The sequence below is a fragment of the Miscanthus floridulus genome, chromosome 10 (genome assembly GCF_019320115.1).
Source record: "Miscanthus floridulus cultivar M001 chromosome 10, ASM1932011v1, whole genome shotgun sequence".
Taxonomy (NCBI): Eukaryota; Viridiplantae; Streptophyta; class Magnoliopsida; order Poales; family Poaceae; genus Miscanthus; species Miscanthus floridulus.
Window position 1 is genome coordinate 121,753,790 of NC_089589.1, and position 26,833 is coordinate 121,780,622.

At 40.6% G+C, this 26,833-nt stretch overlaps 1 protein-coding gene and 1 pseudogene across 1 annotated transcript; one reads left to right on the forward strand and one right to left on the reverse strand.

Moving 5' to 3' along the window:
- The first annotated feature begins 592 nt into the window (after positions 1 to 592).
- Positions 593 to 22,965, forward strand: LOC136489466 (putative disease resistance protein RGA1; annotated as a pseudogene).
- On the reverse strand, positions 9,564 to 12,594 carry LOC136487244 (uncharacterized). The gene is made up of 6 exons (XM_066484371.1): positions 12,576 to 12,594; positions 11,598 to 11,905; positions 11,397 to 11,525; positions 10,927 to 10,983; positions 10,369 to 10,458; positions 9,564 to 9,798 (listed from the first exon to the last, which is right to left on the reverse strand). The coding sequence occupies exons 1-6, from the start codon at positions 12,592 to 12,594 to the stop codon at positions 9,676 to 9,678; spliced, it is 726 nt and encodes a 241-aa protein (XP_066340468.1). The 3' UTR covers positions 9,564 to 9,675.
- Positions 22,966 to 26,833: the final 3,868 nt, after the last annotated feature.

Below are 26,833 nucleotides of genomic sequence, written 5' to 3' on the forward strand. Positions count from 1 at the left end.
GCCCTCGGCAAAGGATTCTTTGCCGAGGGCCTATCTTTGCTGAGGGCTCCTGGGGCTGGCCCTCGGCAAAGACCCCCTTTGCCGAGTGCCCGGGATCTAGCCCTCGGCAAAGCCAGAAGCCCTCGGCAAAGAGGCCGTCTCCAGTAGTGACGTACGGTTCAACATTGGAGGAAGTGGAACTGGGATAAATGGTAAGCATTGATATGATCATGCCGTAATATGATATGATCCAAGGGTAACATGCTGCACATGTGGCTAGCTGTATACAACCTGCATCGACCTAGCCGGTGTAAAATATGCAGATGCTGCTGCACATGTGGCCAGCTGTATCAAACTTTTGTATACCGGGTTACTTGCAAAACATGTAATGTGTATACTACGTGTGTGTCCTGTACCCAGTTGTCATCCCTAATTTTTTGATATAGGATTCCTACAATAATATGGCCTTAAGTCAACTAAACTGGTTGAGTGTGATGCCACTAACAACTCCTACATAGTATCGTACTTCACCTTTGTCCTTCTCACAGTTGCAGACGACCTGCGCACACCATTCTACACAAACCCTGTCAGAGCCATTGAGAGCTCCGCAGCCATGGCGGAAGTAGTAGCTGGACTGCTCGCGTCCGCTTTCGTTAGTATCGTGAAAGATAAGCTGGGCTCTGCCATCACAGATCAAGCCAATGTGCTGTGGAACTTCGGCGTCGACCTGGAGGACATGATGGATGTTTTTGAGACCATCTCAGCTGTGCTGGAGGACGCCGAGAGGCGTTCAGTCAAGGAGAGACTGGTGCGGCTATGGCTGAAGCGCCTCAAGGATGTCGCCTCAGACATTTCTGACATGCTCGAAGACTACCAAGACACAAGTGACCAAACAACTGCTAAGGTACGTCGGGCTTGTTTGATTTGCACACTAAAGCAACCTTGCCTGTTTACAACTCTGCCTGTGATAGATGCGTTTGGATGGTGTTGTGGTACCTACCTGGGCTACAATACCAAAGAAAGGATTTATAGAGACATGGTCAAAAATAAATTTTCACTAGTATAGAAATGATTTTTATAGGCATCTCTTATTTCTTTTAAGGACGGTTTACTTAGCAAACCATTTGTATCAAGCTTTGGGAGCACTGAGCTTATAAACCGTCCCTAGAAATACATTTTTAGGGGTGGTTCTATTAAGTAAATCGTCACTGAAAATATATCTATTTTTAAGGGCCGTTGGCTTAAGAGAACTGCTCCTAAAAATATGATTTCTAGGGGGCGGTTGACTTTCCCTTAAAAAAAGCTATAGCACAAATAAATTCATAACTTTTCAAATGAAGTCAGATGAAGACAAAAATTTTATCTAAATATTAGACCTCGTACAGATTGAAAACTTTGTAGTTGATGATATTTTTATTCGAGATCATTTAGGGGCCTATATATATTAAGTTCTCAGATTTTGTATTTTAATTTTTGGAATTTTTCAAATGACTTTGGATGGAGACATGTCCGATATCAAAGTTGTAGTGCTCGAGATCTAAAACTTTGTATTTGAAATTTTTCCCATTTAACATTGTTTGCCCGTCAAAATATTGATTACAAGATTCGTACATATTAGTAGAAATGGATAACATCACATAACTAGTAATAAGTGGTGGTGTGGTGCCGTGGTAGGGATAGAATGCGCGAGGTGAGAGACTGTGGGCTCAAATCCTGGTGGCTACAGTTGTTCACAACTAGTGAATAGAAAATTTGTGGGCTGTGGTCGGTCCTTTAAGCTTTTATTAGTAATATTATTTTTTTTCTTAATTTTAAGAGACTTCTAAATGATTTTTAAAAAAATCAAAAAAATTATTTTTAGAGTTGGTTGACTTAAGCCGACTGATGCTGAAAATCGATTTTGAATGTCCGTTGTCTTAAGAAAACTGTCTCAAAAAATAATTTATTTTTACGGTTGATGGCATAGTAACAATTTTGCTAACCGGCTCTAAAGATCGTTTTTGACCATCTATAAAATACATTTTTGTATTAGTGTTTAGAGATGGATACCGTGTCAGCTTCTGTCAAATTGTCAAAGAATTAGTGTTTTTGAAGGTTCAAACCTAGAACCTTCAACACATATGATGTTTCTGTACCACTAGGCTACTCACTCATTTGTAATTACATATAGACAAGTATCTGTTTTATCAACATTTCGCACTCTTATATTTAATATTTTCACTTTAAATAATTTTAAATGGAAAAGTTTCAACTACAAGTTTTAGGTCTTGTCAAACTCTGTAATTTTGATAAAGGGTGTGTCACCACCTTTGACATGTTTTAAAGTTTCAAAATTTTGAATCTCAAACGATGTTAATTTGAAACAAATATTTGAGACTCGAAACAGCTTCAAATAAAAACCTCATCAACAACAAACTTGCAGAGTTATCGGCCAATATAACTTTGGTATTAACCATGTAAGCATTCAAGATTGTTTGGAAATTCTAAATTTTGAATACCAAAAACTAAGTAATTAAATTACATATTTGGGACTCTAAACAACTTCAAATAAAAAACATTTCAACTACAAAGTTGTATATTGTTTTGAGTTCTATAACTTTGGTATGAACCAGGTTGTTTAAGAATTTTAAATTTTGAATTCTAAATTTTTTTAACTTAAAACAATGTTTTGGGACTCAAGAGTTTCAAATCAAAAATTTCTCAACTACAAAGTTGTTGCATGCGTCACGGGTGCTACAACTGTAACCCAAAGAACCAAGGAAAGTAGTTTTCTCGAGGGTCGACAACCGCCAAGTATGTTTCGCTCTAACACATATCTTATATCCGTTAGACCAGAAAATCATTTGTTTGCTAGGGATGATTCATGATTCTATCTCTAAATTACTATAAAATAATTGTTAGAATATCTAAACTTTGTTTGAAAATTCTACAAACTTGCATGACACCATGGTTTTGGTGTATAATCTTTGCATAACAAAATCAAATGATTTAAACAAAGTGGTATTCCTTGGCGGTTTTGTTTTGGCCATCAAGGAAAATCCTAGCACTCAAGGTAATTCCGAATTCCTATAGTGTATCAAATATTATCATACTGTTACTAATTGGAGGCTCCAAATGAGCCCCCACGTTAATCCTCACTTGAGGCACCAGGAAAAAATAAATGACCTCACCAGAAGCGCTAGAAAAAGAGGATAAATACTATTACTAATTAGAGGCCTCAATGGAGCCTTCACATTAATGCCCACCAGAAGCGCAAAAAAAAAGATAAATGACCTCACCAGAAGTGCTAGATAAAAAAGATAAATGCTAGAAATTTCCACATTAATCAGAAACATCTTGCCATTAATTGAAAGACTCCAACTACTATTACTAATTAGAGGTCCTAATGGGGCCTCCACATTAATCCACACCAGAAAGAAGATAAATTACCTCACCAGAAGCACAAGAAAAATAAAAGATAAAATGTTAGAAAATAGAAGACTACACGCGTGTTGCTACGGAATTTTCTTAAAAATAAATCTGTTATGTATGTAGCCTTACTATATGGTATTATGTATGCTGTGTATATATATGAATTTTGACTTGCATGCTATTTTATTGTATTAGATTTGGTAAAAAAATCAATAAACTAATAGAAGAAAAACTAATAGAATATTTGATGAAACAAAGTATTGCATATGACAGAGTTTACATGGACATTTTTTAATTAATAAAGGATGACATGGACTTAGTGAGGAATAATTTAGACACCCTGCATGAAGAGATAGAACATCTAGTGGGTCATTTAGTGGGAAATGATGTGGACTTAGTGGGAAACTACGTGGACACCTTGCATGAAGAAAAAAAATCATCTAGTGGGGTTTAGGTTTATATGAGTATATAGATCTCAACATTGATTAGAAACATCTTGCCATTAATTAAAAGACTCTAACTATCCTTAACCATTAGATCTATTTTGTCTTTTAAAAAATTAACCACCTCCACCATATACAGACAAAAGACACCGTAAAATCTCATTGTACCATACAAAAACAACTTCGACGTATGGAAAAAATTCTTCAAAAAAAAACATACTGGAAAAAATCTCGTGTGCTCACATTCATCACCTCTACTCATGTTCACCCAACTTCAACATATACCGAAAAATCTTCGAGAAGACAATTGATGTCAGCTACATGGATAGAAATATCATCCAACAATGTATAAAAGTCTTCCTACAATGTATAGAAATGTGTTCCAACATTAAATATAAATGTGCGCCAACAATGTATAGAATTGTGTTTCAGCAATGTACACAATTGTGTAGAAATGCTCCAACACTGTATAGACGTGTGTACCAACAATGTATAGAATTGTTTACCAACAGTGTAAAGAAATTGTGTAGAAGCATACAGATAATTGTTCCAACAATGTATGTCGAAGTGTTCTAATAATGCATATAAAAGTGCTCCAACCATGTATATAATTGTATAGAAGTGCACAGATCAATGCTCCAACAATGTATACAAATTCATTGTAACAAGCACACAAGCATAAAAACACCTATCCAGGCCTGGACTTGCTGTAGCCACCATGCTTGCCGATGAGCCCCAGGGACAGCACCTCGATCTGCTCGTCGGAGAGCCCCAGGTAGTCGTGGATAAGGGGCACGCCGTCGCAGACCTCAGAGTCGTCCCCAGAGAAGGGGCCATCGACACCATGCCGTTGTTTGGCGGACCCCACCCACGCTGCTTGGTGCCGGGACCCTGCGACCCTCTGCTAGATCAGGCTCACCGTGCTGCAGAGAGCCTGCACTTGAGGCAGCTTATGTATGCATAGCAACTTTTGTATGCATGCTGTGAAACACAAAATTTGTATGCATGCATAGAAATTTTCTCACAAATCTACAAAAACCCCAAAAATGAGAACTGTGAGAAAAAAAATGAAACAGAAACTTTGACAAGCAGCCATCCTGAAAATATCAAGAAAAAGCATGATCTCGAGGTAGGGGAGGGGAGGATGCGCCACCGCCGCCTGGTAGAGTTGGGCATCACAGCCAAATCCACACGGAACATGGAGCTGTCGTAGGTGAGGACGGGGATTCCGCTGGAGGGGACAATGGGGAAGCCAACATGCGTCATCATCCCTAGCATCCATGATGTATCCGCGGGATCTGTAGACAAGGGAATTGAGGAAGGCCGCCGGCCACCGGGATGGAGGTGGCGCTGCCGGTTGGGAGGGAGAGGGCCCCGCTGCCTAATGGAGAAGGCGCTGCCTGGGATGGCGCGCCGCTCGAGACCGCAGCAGTGCATCATGGATGAGGTGTCGCCGGCGCGCCTTTGCCGCGACCTGTGGGAGAGCCGTCGTAGCCTCGCGTCGCTGTGGTGGGGACGGCCGTTGCACGTCCCCGCTCCCCTATGCGCCTATGGCCCGTGTGACCATGGCCCGCATGCCCGCACGTCCTTTGCAATGTTTTCGTGTTCCTATGGTGGCCGTGCTATCACCGAGGGATGTGCTGCTCATTGCGAGAAGAGGAGAGCCGGGGTGCCACATCTCCCTATCGCCAGATCCGGTGGCGCCTAGCTCCAGGGCACAAGCCACGATCCATGGGGCGTGGGGCCGCGCTCTAGGGGGGACGGCGGGTGCCAGGGGGTGGCGGTCTGGATGGGTGGGGATTAGGGTTTAGGAGAATATATATGGCCTAGAAGGTGTGGCCTGGTTGGTTGGTGGAATGGCGGTGGCTAGTTGGGTGGGAACCTGGTTTGGTGGAACCAGAAAACATAGGTTTGGGCTGGTGCTTCCAATAACTAATGGAATCCCTGTGCTCCCAATAACATATATATAGTAACTCCTTACTAAGTGGTTACTATATATAATGTGATGGTAAATATCCTCATGTGTTATAGTAACTATAACACCCTGCGTCCAAAACTCCCCACATAAAAAAACTGCTTACATGGCCCAGTCTCGCACGTGGAACGGGCCTGTATACACGTAGAACCCCTTTTACACTTTCATCCTCGCTTCGTGTAAAAGGGTTAATCCGAAGGTGCTATGTTTGGAACGACAAGGCTTAAAAGCTAGCCCTCACCCTCCTAAACTTCCAAGGTGATAATAAACCCACCAACAACAACTCCACATGTGCCACTTGGGTTACATGTGCCAACTTCATAACTACTACATGCTACTAATGGGCTGGGGTGTACATGGGCCAACTTCACGCTACTAATGGGCTGGGGTGTTACATTCACCCCCCCCCCCTTTAGGGCTGACGCCCTCGGCAGCTCACCACATATATGTGGCAGATCGATGTCCAGGACCACCCCTTGGTACACCCCTCCACAGGCATGTGCAGCAAGGGTTGATGCTACGAATATCATCTGTAACACCGTTGTCCAAAACTGCTTATATGGCCCATGTGGAGCGGGGCTGCATACGCGTAGCACCCCTCTTACACTATCATCCTCGCTTCGTGTAAAAGGGTTAACCCAGACGTGCTACGTTTGGAACAACAAGGCTTATAAGCTGGCCCTCACCCTCCTAAACTTCTAAGGTGGTACTAAACCCACCAACAACGACTCCACATGTGCCACTTGGGCTACATGGGTCAACTTCACAACTACTACATGCTACTAATGGGCTAGGGTGTTACAGTAACACAACTATCGTAAATATGTATTCACTTTATCGTAAGTTAAGTACAAAAATTATCGTAAATGGAGGTGGATACAGAATAACTTATTCTGTAGGTGGGGAAGGAGGAGAAGCCACCACTGGATCTGCGGGTTGCCATTTCCGCTATTGGGAAGGAAGCCACCATTGCTGGAGATGACGAGGAAGGGAGCCCTTGCATGCAGGTCGAGCCGTACCGCCTCCCTTCCGCAGTGATGGCCGTTGGTAGCGTGGGATCTGGCTCCGGCAGGGCCGGCTTCGCCGCTGGCGCCGGTGAAGGTGGATCTGCCATGGGGCGCTACCATCGAGGTCGCCATGGGGCGCCGCCACCCTCAGGTGGCCATGTAGGGCTGCCGCCCCTGTGGTGGACAGGGAGGCGGGCCACGTCGCCGCCGGGGAACCCCTGTCCATGCCGCCAGTGAGGGAGGCGCTGCCGCTAGTACTACTCTGTCTGAGAGATGCGGATGGGGAAGAAATGAGTGGGGGAGAAAAAATGAAAAAAAGTGTTGTGGCTATTTATACATGGAACAAATGAATACCAGAATCTTTACGGCTAAGGTACTGGTGTTTACTATTAGGGGTTCCTTTTTACGGTTGCGGATTTGGCTCTGTGCTAGTTGACAACGCAGGATGGCAGCGACAGCTATGATGGCAAGCTCGACCTTGCTAGAGGGCGTTTCTTTATTATTTTTTGTGATTCTTTTTCAGAGACGGACGTCACGCTCATCTCAGAAAATTTTGATTAACAAAGACCATAAGTGAGAGGTGGGCATGCTTCCCATGTTTGAAAAGTGATTATGATTGCCTCTGAAAACTTGTCTGGTAATAGTGAAAGTAGATCACCTAGTCAAATTGCATCAGAGGCGATGAACATAAAGTGGTGTGGGCTGTTCGTGGCCTTGCTGACTGACTTGGACACCTTCTCAGAGGTGGTGAGGAAGGGGGGCAGAGGAGGACACAGCCAGCGGTAGGAATGGCTGCCTCACAGCGGCGCCAGTGGGGGTGCGGGTGGGGTGGGGCGAAGGAATTGAAGGAGCTGCCATGGTAGACACATGATCGGTTCTGCGATTTGGGGCGAAGTGGATGGATTTGTGGGTGGGGCATATTGAATTCAGACATTGGGGTGTAGGGATTTGGGGGTAGAGCAGTGTGAGGTGGTGGCACAAGAATGAGGGAGGTAGGGAGAGAGAAAAGGTGGCAGCTAAGTAAGGAAGATATAGGTGACAGTTCGGTGGGCTAGAGTTTTTAGTGAGCCTTGGGCTGTAACAATAGTTGGCCTCTTCAAATAGGCCTCATTTTTTGGAGGTGGACCTCCTCTGTAAATCAATTTTTAAGAGGCGGGGGTTTCTTGGATTGTCTTTGTAATGACTGGACACCTTTTAATTTCAAAATACACATTTTTGAGACTAGCTGTACAATTCTTGCTGGCCTCTCTAAATAAAAAGATTTGTCTCCTAAAAATCTATTTTGTAGTAATGTGATATAACTTCCATTGATGATCTTACTAGATTTAACTACTCTATGTGATTTACATGACAAGTGGATGACATGATTTTTCATAACATTAAAAATATAATATAAGATGCATGACAAACTTGCATGTACAACTTTTAACGTTTTGTTCACCCAAAAATGATATATTTACAAATTACTGTTTCCAACAGTACAAAAAGGCTGTGCGATCTGAAACATGAGGTTATCATGCTAGATGGTCATGTTGCACATGGCTGTCAAGCTATTATGTATAATTATTATTATTATGACCTGAGCACACATTGTATGAAATGTTGCAATTCGAAACCTATCTGATAAAGACCAAACTTTCATGTTGCATGCATTCTAGAAACAAATGGCTAAGATTTATTGAAGATTATAACTCATATGGGGTAACCAGAGTACTACTGGCTATTGTAGCACAGCCCATATTTTAGTAAGAAAAATCCTTTTTGTTTTCTTTTTAAAAAAATACACTCAAAACAGTGCCTTGGATCTGATATTAATCCTTAAAGATATCTTATTTTTCCTCATATGGGGTAACCAATCTGAGTTTACCTCGTATTGGGTAACTATAGTATTGTCTTTTAATGTTTTATTTTTTTTCTTTTCTCTTTAGTTTATTGATTTGATCTTTGAGCTTACAACATCTAGAGGGGGGCAAACATGGCTCTGGATTCGAAAAAAACAAGTGTACGATCATAGAATTGAATAAACAAGGATAAAATCACATTTGTTCTTCAAAATATGAGCAAGAACACTGATTCCCCATTTATTTTTTACATATTTTAAAGCAGCTGGCATGCAAAAACAGTAATTCTTATTGTGTATATGATAGTATGTAGGGATATTATGCACTACAGGAACTGCTGGATTCCCCGAGTGCCAGTTGCACTCGGGGAAGGCCCAGTTGCACTCGGGGAAGCCTTCCCCGAGTGCAACACTCGGGGAAGAGCCTCCGGCTAATCCTCTCACGGGAAAGTCGCCTTCCCCGAGTGTCAAAAATCGTGCACTCGGGGAAGGCTTTGCCGAGTGCCGTGCTGGCACTCGGGGAAGACTTGACGCCGTTGGCCGCCAGCCGACGTTGTTGTTTTTTTGATTTTCTTCCCCGAGTGCAACACTCGGGAAAGATTTTTGAATTTTTTTTTTTAAATACTCTTTGCCGAGTGCCGCAGTTCAGGCACTCGGGGAAGAAATTTGTTTTTTTTTAAATCCCTCTTCCCCGAGTGCCACAGCACAGGCACTCGGGGAAGCCACCTCTAAAATTCTTTTTTTTGTTTTTTGCTTTTCCATGTAAACAACAAAGCATATATATATATATATATATATATATATATATATATATATATATATATATATATATATATATATATATATATATATATATATATCACAAACCACAGATCAACACCAATATGTCACAAACCACATTTATATATCACAAACGACCAAATTTGTCCGAAATCCACAATATATTACAAACCACACGTTCAAAAATACACACTATTCCAAGTTCACAAGTTCAATACAAAAAACGACTCCGAAGGCGGCTCACGGCGACTGTGAGGGGTGGGACGCCCCAGCGTGCGATCCCGGCGACGGTCCAGGTGGGGATGGCCCGACGTGCGATGCCGGCGACCCTTCGACATGGTTCGACGCCGCCCCCGATTGATGCTGCAAAAAAGATAGGAGATTGCACGTGAGTGATTAAGATAAAAATATAAGGAGTGTAAAGAAAAGTTGAAAATTTCGGCAGCACCTCCCATGCACGGGGAGGTTTCCAAAACCTGCAAGAAAAACGTCGGCACGAAGGCCGACAACCACATTTCCGGCACGAATGCCGACACATCAACAAATCCGGCACGAAGGATGCTTCACCACAATACCACATAGAAGAGCGGAAAAGAAAGACGACAAAATTGACATGGATATTCCAATGAACAAATAACCTCTCCAAAGATTTTAGAACTACAATTTGGAATTACTAAATTGGCTAATTCAGTTACATGCCACAAGCCAACAGAACCTTGAACTGGAAAGATGCAGAATTTATAACTTTTATAACTAAAAGTCACTACACATGCCAAGATAAGGGTACCTCAAAAATGGTAAGAATACACTTCAGCTTTAGCAGAGTTACATGTCTTGGTTTATAGTAAGTTAGTAACTAAGAAAGTAAAATACTTAGAAAATAATACCAACCAAGTGTATATAGGATCATAAAGGGGTGCACTTTCAGATTACCTTATTGACAATATTCTGGTAAGCAAATCTGAGAGAGTCGATCATCTCTTTGGAGTCAGAGGAGTCAATTTTGATCTTCAAAGTCTCCAACTAACAAAATGCACACCATTTCAGAATTATTTAAAGTAAAATTGTAACTTCAATGGTTGTGCTGATGCATTCATGCAGAGGTACAGCAAGAAAACTAAGTGCAATACATACTTTCCCTCTGTTTGAGTTTATATAAAAAAATGAAGATTAGACTTTTCAAAAGCACCATAGCAACTTGCAAAGGAAAAAATTCCAACAATATAACTTTACTTTCTAGAACAATGTGAGAACAAATAACTAGTTAGCTTTCACAATTTGTACCTTTTGATTAGTTAAATTACAGTCATATAACTCACTGCTGATTAAACCAGTACGCCATGTGAAAGTTCTTCACTGGTGCAAACAATTACATACGATACCATATAATGTGGTTATATGAAATGCAGAAAGGTTTAGCTACCTAAAACTGGTTGTGTTCTCATATTCTACAATATATGATTTGCAGGCAAAGAATAAAATGGATAATACCTCAATAAACAGAGCGCGGACATTTTTCACATCTTTCTCACTTAAATCTAGAAAGACCTGAAAGGTTGACGAAAATTAAATGATTAAGCATAGATCTGTGTGTAGTCAAGAAAAATATCAGTATAACAGGAACTAAGCTCACATAAAAGCTACATCCTAAAGGTTATCTTACTGACTCACTGTGCAAGATCGTCAAAAAGAATCAACAGATCTTCTCAATGTTACAGTTTAAGCATTGCAAAGAAACAAGCATATAGCCAACATAGAAAGGTTCAGAAAACAATTACGAATGAGGCACTGATTCAAAAGGTCTATGCTAGTGATCAAAGGACCTTTAACTGTTGATTTAAACAAAATTCAAATTTACTACAGACAGATTCTCAGATTTGAACTGATCGAATGTTTCTAATTTACAGAATAAAATTAATGTATATTTCTTATGTTGATTATAAAAAAACCCACAAGGCTACCTGTTGTCTACGTTTAACAGGCAACTGTGAAAGGACATCTTTCTTCAACCTACGGATCATGACAGTTGCTTTCATCAAATTATGCAGCTCCTCGTGATTGCTAGCACCTTGATACAACCCGAAAAAACCCTGCAAAGTCATGTCGTAATTAGTCACAATTGGCAACAGAAAATGAAGAAAGCAATTTGATAAATCTAGTACTTGCCTCGGGGCCGGGGCTGGGAGCGCCAGGCGGCTTGCCTCGGGGCCGGCCGCAGGGGCCGGGGAGGGGGCGCGCCGGCCAGACGGGCCCCGACGCGCAGGGACAGGGGCGCGCCGGCAGGGCCGCGCCGCCGTCTCGGGCTGCGGGGGCGCGCGGCGCGGGGGGCGAGCTGCAGCGGCGGCGGGGGGCTGCGGGGGCGCGCGGCGCGGGGCGCGAGCTGCGGGCGGGGGCTGCGGGGGCGCGCGGCGCGGGGGGCGAGCTGCAGCGGCGGCGGGGGGCTGCGGGGGCGCGCGGCGCGGGGCGCGAGCTGCGGGCGGGTGTGGGGTGGCCGGTTAGGTTTAGATAAGGCCTGCTGGGCCTTTTTTTTTTTTTTAAGTCTTCCCCGAGTGCTCTGTCCTGGCACTCGGGAAAGGGCCTCTTCCCCGAGTGCCAAGGAAGGCACTCGGGGAAGAAATTTTGTTTTTTTTGTTTTTTCTGCCTAATTTTTTTTGTGAGGCCTTCCCACATTATTTAAAATTCACTGTTTCAATTTGGGACAATTTTGACCTTTTTTGTTATATTTCGTTAGTTTTTTTCGTTTCGTTGAATTTTTTTGCATACTTCGAATTTGAACTGCAGGTGCATGAAATAATGAAATTTAGTGATTCAAAAAATTATATTAATGATATTTGGTGTATGTAGAGGCCTTATCCAGGAACTCGCATTAAATGTCAAGCATCTTGTTGATGTAACATGACGAACAACTTGCGGGAAAAGTGTATTTAAATTATATAAAATCCGAACGAAGTCCGAAAATCACGAAACTTGTTTGGGCGTCGTGTTATCGTATGTAGAGGCTATGATAAAAAATTGAGAAGGTTTCGAGCAAGTTGCGACGTCGGATGCCTAAAACCCAGACTTCTCCGCATGTGATCACTTGTATAAGCATGCGGAGATGTCTGGGTTTTAGGCATCCGACGTCGCAACTTGCTCGAAACCTTCTCGATTTTTTACCATAGCGTCTACATGCGATAACACGATGCCCAGACAAGTTTCGTGATTTTCGGACTTCGTTCGGATTTTATATAATTTAAAAACACTTTTCGCGCAAGTTATTCGTCGTGTTACGTCAACAAGATGCTCGACATTTCATGCGAATTCCTGGATAAGGCCTCAACATACACCAAATATCATTAATATAATTTTTTGAATCACCAAATTCCATTATTTCATGCACCTGCAGTTCAAATTCGAAGTATGCAAAAAAATTCAACGAAACCAAAAAAACTAACGAAATATAAAAAAAAAAGTCAAAATTGTCCCAAATTTGAACAGGGAGTTTTAAATAATGTGGGAAGGCCTCACAAAAAAATGAGACAAAAAAAACAAAAAAAAACAAAAATTCTTCCCCGAGTGCCTTCCCTGGCACTCGGGAAAGGAAGCCTCTTCCCCGAGTGCCCTGTTCTGGCACTCGGGAAAGGGCCTCTTCCCCGAGTGTCAGGAAAGGCACTCAGGGAAGATTTTTTTTTTAAGTTTTAACGGCGTGGGCAGGGTGGACCGTCAAGTAACATGTTTCTTTGCCGAGTGTCGATCTTCCCCGAGTGTTGCACTCGGGGAAGAGGGTCTTTGCCGAGTGCTGCTCTTTACCGAGTGCCAGGATCTCTGCGGCACTCGGGAAAGCCTCTCTTCCCCGAGTGCAATTCTTCCCCGAGTGCAACACTCGGGGAAGATTCTCTTTCCCGAGTGCCCGATTTTTGGCACTCGGGAAAGCCAGCGACACTCGGGGAATTTTACCTCTCCCGTAGTGATGGCTGATTCTTCTTTATAGGAGATTTGTAGCATCTAGCATGTTCCTATTTTAGTTTCTAGTTCGATATAGTTTGTTAGGCCTCTTTGCTCAGTCCAGGTTCCAACTGAGAAAGAAATAAAATTCTTGCAGATGGCAGGAGTTCTCTCATGTCTCCCGGTGGCATACAAGAATATTGCCGTGGCTAATAGGATGAAGAGTTTGAGAGAAAAACTGACAAAACTCAGAAACGAAATTGGTAGCTTTAACTTTATAAAGGGCAGTAGCACTACTACAGAGCTGCCTTATGATGAACGTGAAACAACATCAGATTTGCCTGAAGAACCACTAATAGGAAGGGATGGAGAAAAGCAGGAAATCATAAAGCTGTTATCTGCAAATACCAACAATGATGAGATAGTGATTGTTCCTATCTATGGCCTTGCAGGCATGGGTAAGAGTACTTTGGCACAACTAGTTTACAATGATGCCCAGTTCAAAATGTATGATCATCGTATATGGGTTTATGTGTCCCATGATTTCAATTTGAACAAAATAGGAAGTTCTATAATTTCTCAACTACCAAGCCAAGGAGGTCAACAAAATATGGGAATACAGCAGGTGATAAAACAATGCCTTGAAAACCTATTCCATGGCAAGGAGGTTCTGATTGTTTTAGATGATTTATGGGAGGAAAAAAAAACTGAGTTGGATAAACTAAGAAGGATGCTTTATGTCAAGGGTAGTAAGGTAGATGTCATAGTAACCACACGCAAGGAAGAGATTGCAAGGAAAGTTTCAACCTATGAACCATACAAGCTACGACCTTTGGATGATGCTATATGTTGGGAAATAATTAAGAGATCTAGTAGGTTTGAACTTAAATCCAACCAAGAAAACCTAGAGCAAATAGGTTTGGATATTGCAAAGAAGTGTGGAGGTGTGGCATTAGCAGCTCAAGCAATTGGATTCATGCTACGAAACATAGATGATCTGTCTGGATGGACAAAAATTAATAGCAGTGGTATCTGGAATGGCTCCTCTGAAGATAGTGAAGTGCTTCCATCCTTGAAATTAAGTTACGAAAGGATGCCACCACAGCTAAGGATATGCTTTTCCTTTTGTGCCATATTCCCCAAAGGCCATAATATTATTGAGGATGATTTGGTTCAACAGTGGGTTTCTCTTGGTTTCATCGAGCAATCAAAGGGGAAGGAATATTTCAACAAACTTTTGGGACTGTCCTTCCTTCAAGTTTCGAAGTTGCACTCGGTATGCTACAATACAATTGCCTGAACAATATTTTTCCTGCTTATGATCTATATGTTCTCATACTTGTTTTTTCATATTGTGCATCATCAAACAAACATATTAAGCATGCTGCATGCATAACATACATTACTCCATTTCTAATAATTGCTGCATTCAATTTATGGTTATATTTAAATATTTTCTAATAGCAGTTGTTGGTAATTTATATGTAGATTTGAGAGTATATCTTAGTTTTTTGTAATAGTTAAAATGGGGATTCATATACAAATTTAAGAGGTTAAGTAGATTTGTATCATAATAGCCAGTGGGTAATTAGTTGCAAGTTTTGGGTGACTTTTGATTGCGTTTCATAAAGGCATATGCAGGGAATTTAAATAAAGATTAATAGGTACTTTCTATTGTTGTAAACAATCAGAAAGTTGTGTAAACATTTAGAAAGCACAATTGATTCAGTGGTTAATATTATATACAGTGATTAGAATGTATTGAACTGATGGCTAGATGAATCTATTTTTTATGAGAATTTCTAAGATTTATTTTTTCTAGCATGTATTGTGAGGGATTAACGTGGAGGCTCCATTAGAGACCTCTATTTAGAATAAATAAAACTTATCTTTTATTTTCTGGCACGATATTAGTTGAAACCTAAGATTACAGTATATAAGCTATTGTATTCTAGCTTTCAAATTTTATGTTATTATGAATCTGTATTCTAGCTTTCAACTTTTATGTTATTAGCTCTTTCAATTTTTATCCATGTGTTATATTGAAACTCTAGTGTTTATTGTATTTTTTACTCAAGATTTTCATTTTTATTAAAAGATTCTAGGTCCTAGGCCACACTCCTAGATACTACCACTAGTGGAAAAATGAGATCTAGTCCCGGTTGGGAACTACTAGCAATCCGGGACTAAAGATGCTTTAGTCCCGGTTTGCCACAACCGGGACTAAAGATCCTCCCAGCTTTAAAAAAAATAATGCCTCCCACCGCTGCGCCACGTGAGATTCGAACCCAAGACCTCATGCACTGCCTCGCGCGTAGCTTACCACCCCACCTACACAACACATCTAACAATAGATGGGATGCTTTCCTTTTGAACTAACCCATTGGGGGACCTTTAGTCCCGGTTGGTGTTACTAACTCATTGGGGGACCTTTAGTCCCGGTTGGTGTTACCAACCGGGACTAAAGGGTCCTTTAGTCCCGGTTGGTAACATCAACCCGGACTAAAAGGTCACCCTTTAGTCCCGGTTGGTCTTACCAACCGGGACTAAAGGTTGGAGGACTTTTAGTCCCGGTTGGTGGCTCCAACCGGGAGTAAAGGTCCACCTTTAGTCCCGGTTGGTGTCTCCAACCGGGACTAAAGGTCCCCTGCCACTATGCCGAGGGCAGTAGCCGTTGGGCAGGGGACCTTTAGTCCCGGTTGGAGACACCAACCGGGACTAAAGGTCTCTCTAGTCCCGGGCGCAAAAAATGCCGGGACTAGAGCCCATTTTGGCCTCAGATGAAAGGTCTGTTCTCTACTAGTGTACAGTGGCATAAAAAGTTGTTTCAGCTTGCATCGCGGCACTCAAGATGTTGAATTTGCTATATCAAAGAATTATATGTGTTGTAGTAACGTTTTACAAAAATATAGAGTGCTTGAATTAAATTATCAGTATGGATATGGAATAATGTTTCAATCAAAATGTATAAACTTATTTAAAGTAGTAACTTACAAATTTTATTTTCATGGAGTATTATTATTAAAGTAAATTGTTAGCGTCACTTAGACTAGTATGTGGTTTGTTAAGGCAATGTTTTCCCACCCCTTGATATCCTACTAAAATAAATATTTATCCCAATGAATATACATTTACATGGTCTTTTATCACAGTAGTGATAGTACATTTAGATATTGTTATAGCGTAGTTCATGGCTTTTAAAAAAAACTCGACCTGCATGGGGTAAGACCACCCCTGAGGCATTGATGTGATAGAGAATACCTTCTCACCCAGGCCAAGAAAACCCCCGAACTTCAGCCCCACCCTGACACAGGGCCGGGCCTTTTTGACAAGTGCTTTGGCCATGTGACAGACGAGGAGATTTTTTTAACCACAGCTTAAATTCGCTCACACGGGGAATCGAACCAGTACCTGTGGAGTGCCACATAGGTTCTCTAACCAGATGGACTAGAGGCTCTTTGGCTTCATGGCTATTAGATTATTTTCCATTAGAGCTCACTAGTCCATCAACCCGTGCTATCTCACGGGCTAGAACTTTAAGGGATATTAGTTTTTGTTTAATATATGACTACTAAAGAATTACCTATATGAACATGTATGTTTTGTTTTTGGGTTTTCTAACATAATAGGTAATCGTAAACTTATTAATATTGCAATTTATTCACATTCACATTTTTGAAATGCACGGCATCTTTTTATGTTTTAAAATATGCAATCAGTTTGAAATCTTACCATTAACTATGGTGGCTCTTGTTGGACCATATATCTTACGAAGTCATGAATCTGAATTTGATTCAAATTTTATTCTTATTGAGTGCTATGGATTCTTTTTATCCTATAGTTAAGTTAAAACTCTTATGATTATTGTATGTTTTATTAACTCTCTTTTGTGCACTTTTGAGAATAAGGATTTTAGTTCATTGAGTACGTTCTTAAATACTATAATACCATATGCAATCATTCGAAACCTGCACCATGTTGCTTAACATAGATGACAGAGCTTGAAGTGACATCTTAGATATGGGTAGCAGTGCTAACCTCAATATAATTTTAATACTTCAGCCTTATAATGATAAACTTTTTACTTTAAAGTAATCTTAAAGGATAGATAAAGTATAACCTCTAGTGGTCTCCCACACTTCTTAAGCTCAAGATGATTTAATTAATCTTGATAATGATTATTTACTCCCAAGGAATCTAAGAGGCCAATAAGATATAGCCATAAGTGGTATGCACTAACCTCGGCCGCTGCTCAATAGTAAAGGAATTATATGTGCAATAATGGTTATAGTATCAATATGCGAATATCAAACATTTATGTTAAATGTAAATATATCTAAATTAAGAACTTATATATATATACATATATATGTATTATATGCCATTTCTTAATATAAATTTAAATAATTTGTCAAGATCATTAATATATGAGCCGTTAAGAATATATTTTTTATGAATGCTATAACACAGCATATATATTTGTCGCTTTAGCATGCATTATACTTGATCTGCATGATGACACATTATGTATGTTTACTTTAATATTAATAGAAGTGGGTAATGTAAAGACATATATGCTTTAAATTTATTTATACATTTTTGTAATAGAAGATGTTGATAATTTAGATATAGATTTGAGAGGATATTTTATTTTTCTTTACAAATGTTTGAAGTGGTAATTTTGATGCAAATTTAAGGGGTTATATAAATTATCTATCATAATAACAGGTGGGTAATTAGATGCAAACTTTAGGGTTACTTTTGATCTGTTTCTTAGTGGCATAGGTCGGCAATTTGAATATAAATTCATGGATTACTTTATGTTATTTTACAAAATCTTAGATGTGGGTAATTCTTTAGAAACTAGATCCAATGGCTATTATTATCAATGATGATTAGTCTACCGAATCGATAACGGGATGTTTCTGTTTTTTTATACGATTTCTAGGATATAACTTTTTTCTAGCAAGTCTAGCTAGAATTTCTGCGCAGACTTCATTAGGTACCTATAGTTACAAGAGAAATTTCTAGGTTTTATCTATTTTCTAGTGCAATATGGATTCACTTCAAGTCTAAGCTTAAGTTATATAAGCTCTTTTTGCATCCTTTTGTGCGATACCATGAACCTATAGTTTATATTTTAAATTTCTAATTTACTTGTCGCATTTTTATCCTTATGTTAAGTTGACACTCTAGTGCTCATTGTAAAAATATTATAGGTCTTAGGCTACCCTATTAGTTTTTACCATGATACAAATAATTTTAGACCACAACAATCAACATGTTGTATTTTTTATATCACATAATTATATTTCTAGTAGTATTGTTTTATAAAACATAGAGTGCTTAAAAATTGACCTATAGTATTGATATGGCATAACTTAATAGTTCAAATTCTTGAACTTACAAAATTCATTATCACAGAGTATTAGTATAACTAAAAGTGAATTATCAATGGCATTGCTATGAGGTTTGTTAAGAAATACTTTCATGTTCGATCAACTATTAAAATAAATATTTATCCTAATGTATACATGTTTACTTGTGCAATTATGTGTTTGTATTGAGTCAAACTTTCTTAAATTTGACTAAGTCTATCGAAAATACTATTTTCATTTATGATTAATATTCATGACTTCGGATAAGTATACTATGAAAATATATTTATTGATCAATTTTATGACACTCATTTAATATCATAAATTTTAGTACTTTTTTAATATAGATCTGATCAAAGTTAAAACCCTTTGACTCCTCGAGAAGTGAGAATTGCATCTTTTAGGGACTTAGGGATTATATTTAAGAGATGCTTTTGTTTATTTTCTATAAGGCCTGAGGTGGATAACTTAGATACAAATTAAAATGTGTTGCTTCATATTATCTTTCATAATGACAGAGATGGATAATTTAAATGCAAATTTAGGGTTTACTTTGTTGTGTCTTTCATAACGGTGGAGGTGCGTAATTTATAAAAGATATTAGGGGGTTATTTTAAATTATTTTTCCTAATGGTGTAAATGGGTGATTTAGATATATATATATATGTGGGTTATTTTAAAATATCTTTCATGATGGTAATTTAGGGGGTTAGTTAAATTCTATTTTATAGTGATAGATGTGGGTTATTTATATATAATTTAGTAGGTTTTTCATTATATTTTATAATGACATAAATCGGTAGTTTAGATACAAAATTAGTGGTCAGATATTTTCATAATAGTAGGGGTGGGTAAGTTTTGTTACAGTATAATAGACCAAATGACTATTATTGGTGATGACATAAGAGTCTACCAAATTAATGGCTAGATAATTCTAATTACTGTGCTATCGTGGCTGGTGAGAATAAACGTGGAGGTTCGATGAAAAAAGTGGGATGAATGCCGAATAGATGGATTCCTATTTCTTCATGTTTGTCAAAAATTGTCTCCTCTTTATGTTTTATATATAGATATATAACTGCAGTCTGATTCACAAAGATTACCTCTGATATTTTGTTGATAGATTAACCTTCCATCTGATTTTTGGGTTAATTGATTAGTAAACGTGTGCCTTTCGACAAAAGATAATTAAGGGCACGACGGCCGACGCTGTGTCATGTGCATTTGTCCACGGACTTCACGGCCGGATACGAAAGAACGTTTGCACAGGTTGTATGGCTCCATCTAGCGTGCAAAGAATGGCAGAAAATCTAGGCGGCAATCAGGCACGCTAACAAAGTAACAATACGACGCTTTAGATTTTCTAGCGTGCAAAGAATGGTAGAGGTGGGTAATTTTTTTAGAAAATTAAATGGGATCCAATGGCTATGAATGGCTAGTTTTTAGATTTGATCGTTGGATTTTTCTGATTAACGTGAGAATTTCTAGTATTTATCTTTTTCCTTAGTGCTTCTGGTGAGAATTAATGTGGAGCCTTCATTGGGACCTCTAATTAGTAAGAATTAACATGGAGCCTTTATTGGGGCCTCTAATTAGTAATAGTAAGATAGTAATATATTAGTTATGGTGATATATAGAAATGTATTATTTAGAAATAGATATTGTGTATTTCATGGGTATGTGGGCATCAGTTGACGTCTCAAATTAATGGTGATACTTACTTATTGGTTTCAGACTTCTCAAGAGCATGTGGTGCAATACAACATGCATGATCTGGTGTATGACCTGGCAAGATTGACGGTGGAAGATGAGTTAATAGTTTTTGATGTTGCACCACGGAGAAAATGCACGAGCCCACAAATATTGTCGTTATTCATTGCTCCGAAATTATGACCCAACAATGAAGTTGACAAATATGCCTTCGAAGACAAGGGCACTTCGTTTCTCAGATAGTGGTGAACTACTGGATATCCCCAGTGGTGCATTTTCATTTGGGTCGTCCCTGCGTACATTGGATTTCAGTGAATGTTCTGGTATAATGTTGCCAGCTTCAATTGGCAGACTGAACCAGCTGAGGTGTCTTATTGCTCCAAGACTGAAAAATGATAGTCTCCCAGAGTGTATCACTGAGCTATCAAAACTGCAGTACCTAAACATTACTGGATCTTCTAGAATCACTGAACTACCAAGATCAATTGGCAACCTTGGGTGTCTACAATATATATGTTTGTCCGGTTGTTCTGGTATATCAGAATTGGCAGAGTCATTTGGTGACTTAAAATGTATGGTGCATCTGGACATGTCAGGTTGTTCTGGGCTAACAGAACTGCCAGACTCTCTTGGTAATCTCACAAATTTGCAGCATCTTGAGTTATCTGGATGTTCCCGTGTGAAAGCTGTACCTCAATCATTGTGTGGCCTGATACAGCTCCAGTATTTGAACTTATCATCATGTGCTTATCTTGAAGGGCTACCAGAAGGTATTGGTAGCCTAGTTGGTATAAAATATTTAAACATGTCAGGCTGTGTACACATCAGAGGACTGCCAGAGTCAATGATGAAGCTCCAAAGTTTGTGGCATCTAAATTTGTCACGCTGCAGGCGCATGCGGAGAGGGTCACTGGCATGTCTGCGTGGCCTAACCGCACTGCAACATCTAGATATTTCACATTCAAGGGATAGTTATCATAATGATTTGTTAGTTGATTTGCCAAACCTCACCAATAATCTCAAGTTCTTGAGCTTAAGCCACTGCTACACGCTGAGATATTTTACTAGTGATCATAAAGATTTATTAGATGACTTCATTACTTCCCTTACTGATCTGGAGCACCTGGACCTATCTCATAATTATAAACTTGCATATCTTCCAAAAAGTATTGGTAGCCTCAAAAGATTGCATACATTGGATCTTACTTATTGTTCTAATCTGATGTGCCTACCAGAGAGTATATGTACACTTGGGCTGCAGTCTTTATTGCTGGACGGGTGCTCGGATGCAGTGCTGGATCAAGCCAGTTCTCTGGTGCACTATTCACAAACATTACCAGTCTTCAAGGTTCGTGTTGATGATGTCAACGGTTGCAGCAATCTTCATCTGCTCGAGGGCATCCATGTTAGTGAGTTAAGGATACGCTCTCTTGAAAATGTGATGTCTCTAGAAGAAGCAAATAAATTTAAGTTGTCAGACAAACATAATCTCTCCAAGTTAACATTGGCTTGGTCTACAATATATAAGCGTGGCGTTCAAATTTTGGAGGACAAAGATTTGTTGCAACTACTAGTGCCACCAACAGGTTTGAAGAGGATGTGTCTCGAAGGTTACAACAGTACAAGTTTTCCAGGCTGGCTCATGGATATTTCTCGTCACCTCACACACCTTGTTTCTATTCAACTGTCGGATCTTCCAATGTGCACCAACCTGCCACCACTTGGACAGTTGCTGCACCTAGAAAAGCTGTCTCTCTGGAAATTGCCTGGCATTAAAAGAATTGAGAGGGGATTATGTGGTGGCAAAGGTGCATTCCGTCGATTGTCATCCTTCTCCATCACATGGATGGAAGACTTGGAGGAGTGGAACACAGCATACTCTGTTGAGGATGGTGTGAAGGAGTTCATGTTCCCTGTGCTGGACCGTCTGGAGATACAAGGTTGTCCAAGGTTGAGGTTGAAGCCATGCCCACCAACATTTCGTGAGTGCTATATAAATGGGAGCGGCCAAGTTATATGTTCATTGGAGGAGGTAGACAAAACCAGTCGTCACTGCTCGTCGTCTAGTCGAGCCATCAAATTAGATTTGGATATGGCGGGCGCCATCAAATTGGATTTGGATATGGTGGGCGAGTCCTGCCAGAGCATGAGGCTATTCCACCACTTCTCTGCCCTCCGAGAGTTGCGTATCTGTGGACTTCAACTGAAGAGCGTGCCGGAAAGCATGCGGCACCTCACTTCCCTTGAGTCGTTGACGTTGCAATGCTGCTATAGCATATCAGCACTGCCTGAGTGGCTGGGCGACCTCTCCTCTCTAAAAACCCTTGTCATCTTTGCATGTCACGGCATCAAGTCATTGCCGGCATGTATACAGCAACTCACCAAGCTTCAGACGCTGGAGATTAGTTACTGCCCAGAACTGAAGAAGTGGTGTGAATCAAAAGAGAACAAGACGAAGCTGGCTCACATCATCATTGTTCGAGTAAGTTCACTGCTTGCAGAACTACACTTCGTCTAATTTGTAATTTCAGCCTTCAAGTTTTTCTCTATACAATGACATATATATAGTTCCCCTTTGTTTGCAGCACCTGAATTATCTTTTATTTTAGTGTATATATACACTCTGCTCTTTAGTTTTGGATTATCTTCATACAGTACTATATATACAAAACTAGGAGAAAGTTATGCCCGGAGGGAAAAAATTAAGAAAGTAATTCAGAAGCACCACTCGTGCATGGATTAATCAGTTAGGATGCCTAAATTAAACAATTGCACTATACCAGTTTCATTGGTCGAAGGCATTGAGACTGAATAGTGTAAGACAACTATTTCAAAGGAGACATTTGTTTTAGTCGAAAGAAAACAGAATATTGATGATGTTATATCAAAGTAATGAAAGCAAGACCATACGTATTAATTGCTTAAACACGAGAACAGTTGTTTGGTTTTTATATATGCATTGTGCACAAGTTTTTTTTTTTTGTTGTTGTTGTTGTTGTTGAGTTACCGCCCATAGCTAACCAGTACACATTCTATATATTTGCATGTGCAGATTCGTGAGGAATGATTGACTGGTACTTGGTAGCATGACAAGGAAAAAGAAGGGTCTCATAAGAGAAGTGCATAAGGTCACAATCAGTTGCATAAAAGACTAGTTTGGGATCTGGACATATCATTTTGTTTCTTATTAAAAGGGGCAACTTCACTAATCACTACCTCGGCGGCGCCTCACGTTACTGGGGTAGAGTGTTTAATGGCATTCTGAGGAAGTGCCGTGCTCACCCTGCTCCTCCCTGCGACTCCATCACTCTGTTCGGTCTCTTCCACCTGAACAACAACGCGGCCACCGGTGATGAGCTCACGGAAACCAGTTGATAGATCCACGGCCTTCTATATGGCCATCTCAGGTCTGAGGATCAATCTGTGATCCTCCGTTCCATATTTGTATCTAATAAGTGTACCTTTGTTTGCTGTGAGATGCATTTTATTGTCTATTAATACTACTACCACATGGAGTATATATCAAGGAGCCTGCGTGCTGCTTTTAGCGGTGCTGTACTACTACCACAGTATTTTTTTCTGTCTCTTTGGCAACTTTCCATGCATGGCAATGCATATTTGTAACGCAATTTCTACTACGCGACCGTCGCGCGCAATCCCACTCCCGCGCTCTACTTCTCCCGCTCCCACGCTCTTCCTCCTGCCTGCGACTGTGCCCCACCGGAGAGGGAGAAGAAGACGGTGGCGGCGGCTAAGGTTCCTGCAGGTTAAGGAAGGAATATCCGGCGGCCTTAAAAGGGGGTTTTGGGTGGCGGTGGCTGCGACACGGTGGTGGAGGCAGGTGAGACGGCGGCGGGAAAAGTCGGTTGGGCGGGGCGAGCGGCGGAGCTCGCCAACGTCCTGCCCTAGGATTATGGTGGGCGGGGTCAAGGGGCGGGAGCGGGAGCGGGGATGAGGACGGCGCCGGCGAGGTTCCCTGTCTGTAGGGGAGGGCAGGTTCAATGGGCAGCAACGGGCGGTGGGTGCTGCAGCGGGCGACGAGAAAGCCGCCGGCCGGGGGCTGGCAGGAGAGGAAGGCGGGGTGGGCAGGAAGGACGCGAGGAAGACGATGCGGAGCCGGGTCACGACTGTCGTGCGTTATCGTGGTCCTTTATGTAAAATACCTTTGGCCAGCAATCTGAATGTTTCTACTCTATACGTATACACATACAGACCTTGCTTGCGTGAGGTCTTGCCACCAAAAAGCGAGCAAGATGAAGATAATCCTCATCTGCACGGATAGGCATTTGGATCATCAATCATACGACATACGGCAACCCTCTGAGACTGCGATCCATGCATCCAATATAATCCTGCCTACTGGCAGCAACAGCTAGTAGCATAACAACCAAACGTGGGTCTGTGCTAGACTGCAAATGCGTAGCCTCAAGACAAACCGGCGTGGCTCAGATTAGAGAATCATCTTCTCGCAGTCATAGTGTTGGTAACCCAAAGAAGACCAGCTGAAGGTGGAGAGCCTGTTTACTGTGCATCCGAGATGCTGCTTCAAGTGTTCAGTGACCTCTTTTTCTCTATATCCTCTTGGGCAAAGTGTATAGTCGTTGCCAATCTTTTTTGTTTTTGATGAAACAGGAGGGGTTTGACCCCTACTGGAATTTTATTAACACTACGGAAACCGGCACTTTGCCGAGTGCCGGAAGCTTTGCCGACTGTATTTTATCGGGCACTCGGCAAAGACGGCTTTGCCAAGTGTTTTTTTCGGCACTCGGCAAAGATGGCTTTGCCGAGTGTTTTTTTTCGGCACTCGGCAAAGATGTATTTTGCCGAGTACCATTTTTCGGCACTCGGCAAAATGCGTCTTTGCCGAGTGCCTTTTTTCTGGCACTCGGCAAAGATGTATTTTGCCGAGTGCCATTTTTTGGCACTCGGCAAAATGCGTCTTTGCCGAGTGCCTTTTTTTGGCACTCGGCAAAGAGGCATTTTGCCATGTGCATTTTTTTTTGCCCTCGGCAAATCATTTTTTCAAAGCAATTTTTGAGGCCCTAAATGAATTCAAATGAAAAACTTTTCAACTACAAAGTTGTATAACTTCTCAAGATCTACAAAGTTTATTTTGGTCATTTCTTCATTTGACAAAGCGACAATAACGTTGTTCATAAAATCTACATCTCTCTCATATCTCTCGTTATAGTTTCATGAAAGTCGAAGAGAGATATATAAGATTTGTGAATAATGTTACTAACACTGTGTCGGATGACCAAATGACCAAAATAAACTTTGTAGATCTTGAGATGTTATGAAATTTTGTAGTTGGCAACATTTTCATTTGAAATCATCTTGTCATGCAAAAATGACGTTTGAATTTTAAAATTTTAAAATTTGAATTTTTCAAAAGACCTCGGATGGAAAAACTGCCTAAATGAAAATTGTAGATCCCCAAAAGTTATGAAACTATGTAGTTGACAACTTTTTGATTTGAAATCATCTTATCATGCAAAACTACGTTTGAATCTCTCAAATTTAAAATTCGAATTTTTCAAACGACCTCGGATGGAAAAACTTCCTAAATGAAAATTGTAGATCTCCAAACTATGTTGTTGACAAGTTTTTGATTTGAAATCATCTTATCATGCAAAACTACGTTTGAATCTCTCAAATTTGAAATTCAAAATTTTCAAACGACCTCGGATGGAAAAACTTCTTAAATGAAAATTGTAGATCTCGAAAAGTTATGAAACTTTTTAGTTGACCACTTTTTAATTTGAATTCGTTTATGGCCTCAAACAAGCAATTTACTCTCGATTTAGTATAATATATGAGGATAGATAACGGAATCTAGACACAAGTGACAGTGTAGTGCAGTGGTAGAGCGGAGAGGTTGTGAGTTCGAATCCCGCCGGCCGCATTAGCCGCGAATTTTTGCTCAAAAAATACAGCGACTTCGATGGCGGGTGGCGCTGGCCGATGGCGCCCTTCCCCGAAAAAAAAATTTGCTATTATTTTTGGGTTTTTTTCGCATTTTCATTTTGCCGAGTGTAAATCTTTGCCGAGTGCTTTTCCGGCACTCGGCAAAGGCTTCGCCGAGTGCCCGACAAAAAGCACTCGGCAAAGGCTTCTTTGCCGATTAATTCTTTACCGAGTGCCCTTTGCCGAGTGTATTTCGGGCTTTGCCGAGTGTATTTCGGGCTTTGCCGAGTGCCGCAGGCACTCGGCAAGGTGCCGGTTTCCAGTAGTGTAAACAGCTACTTACAAGTACAGGTACAGTCCTCAAGAAAGGAGATCAGGAAACAAAGAAAGTCAAGAAAAAAATCATAGCAATTACACAGATGCTGCTAGCCATGAGTCAATATGGGGATGAAGAGCTGAGTCGTTGCCTCTTTGGAGGC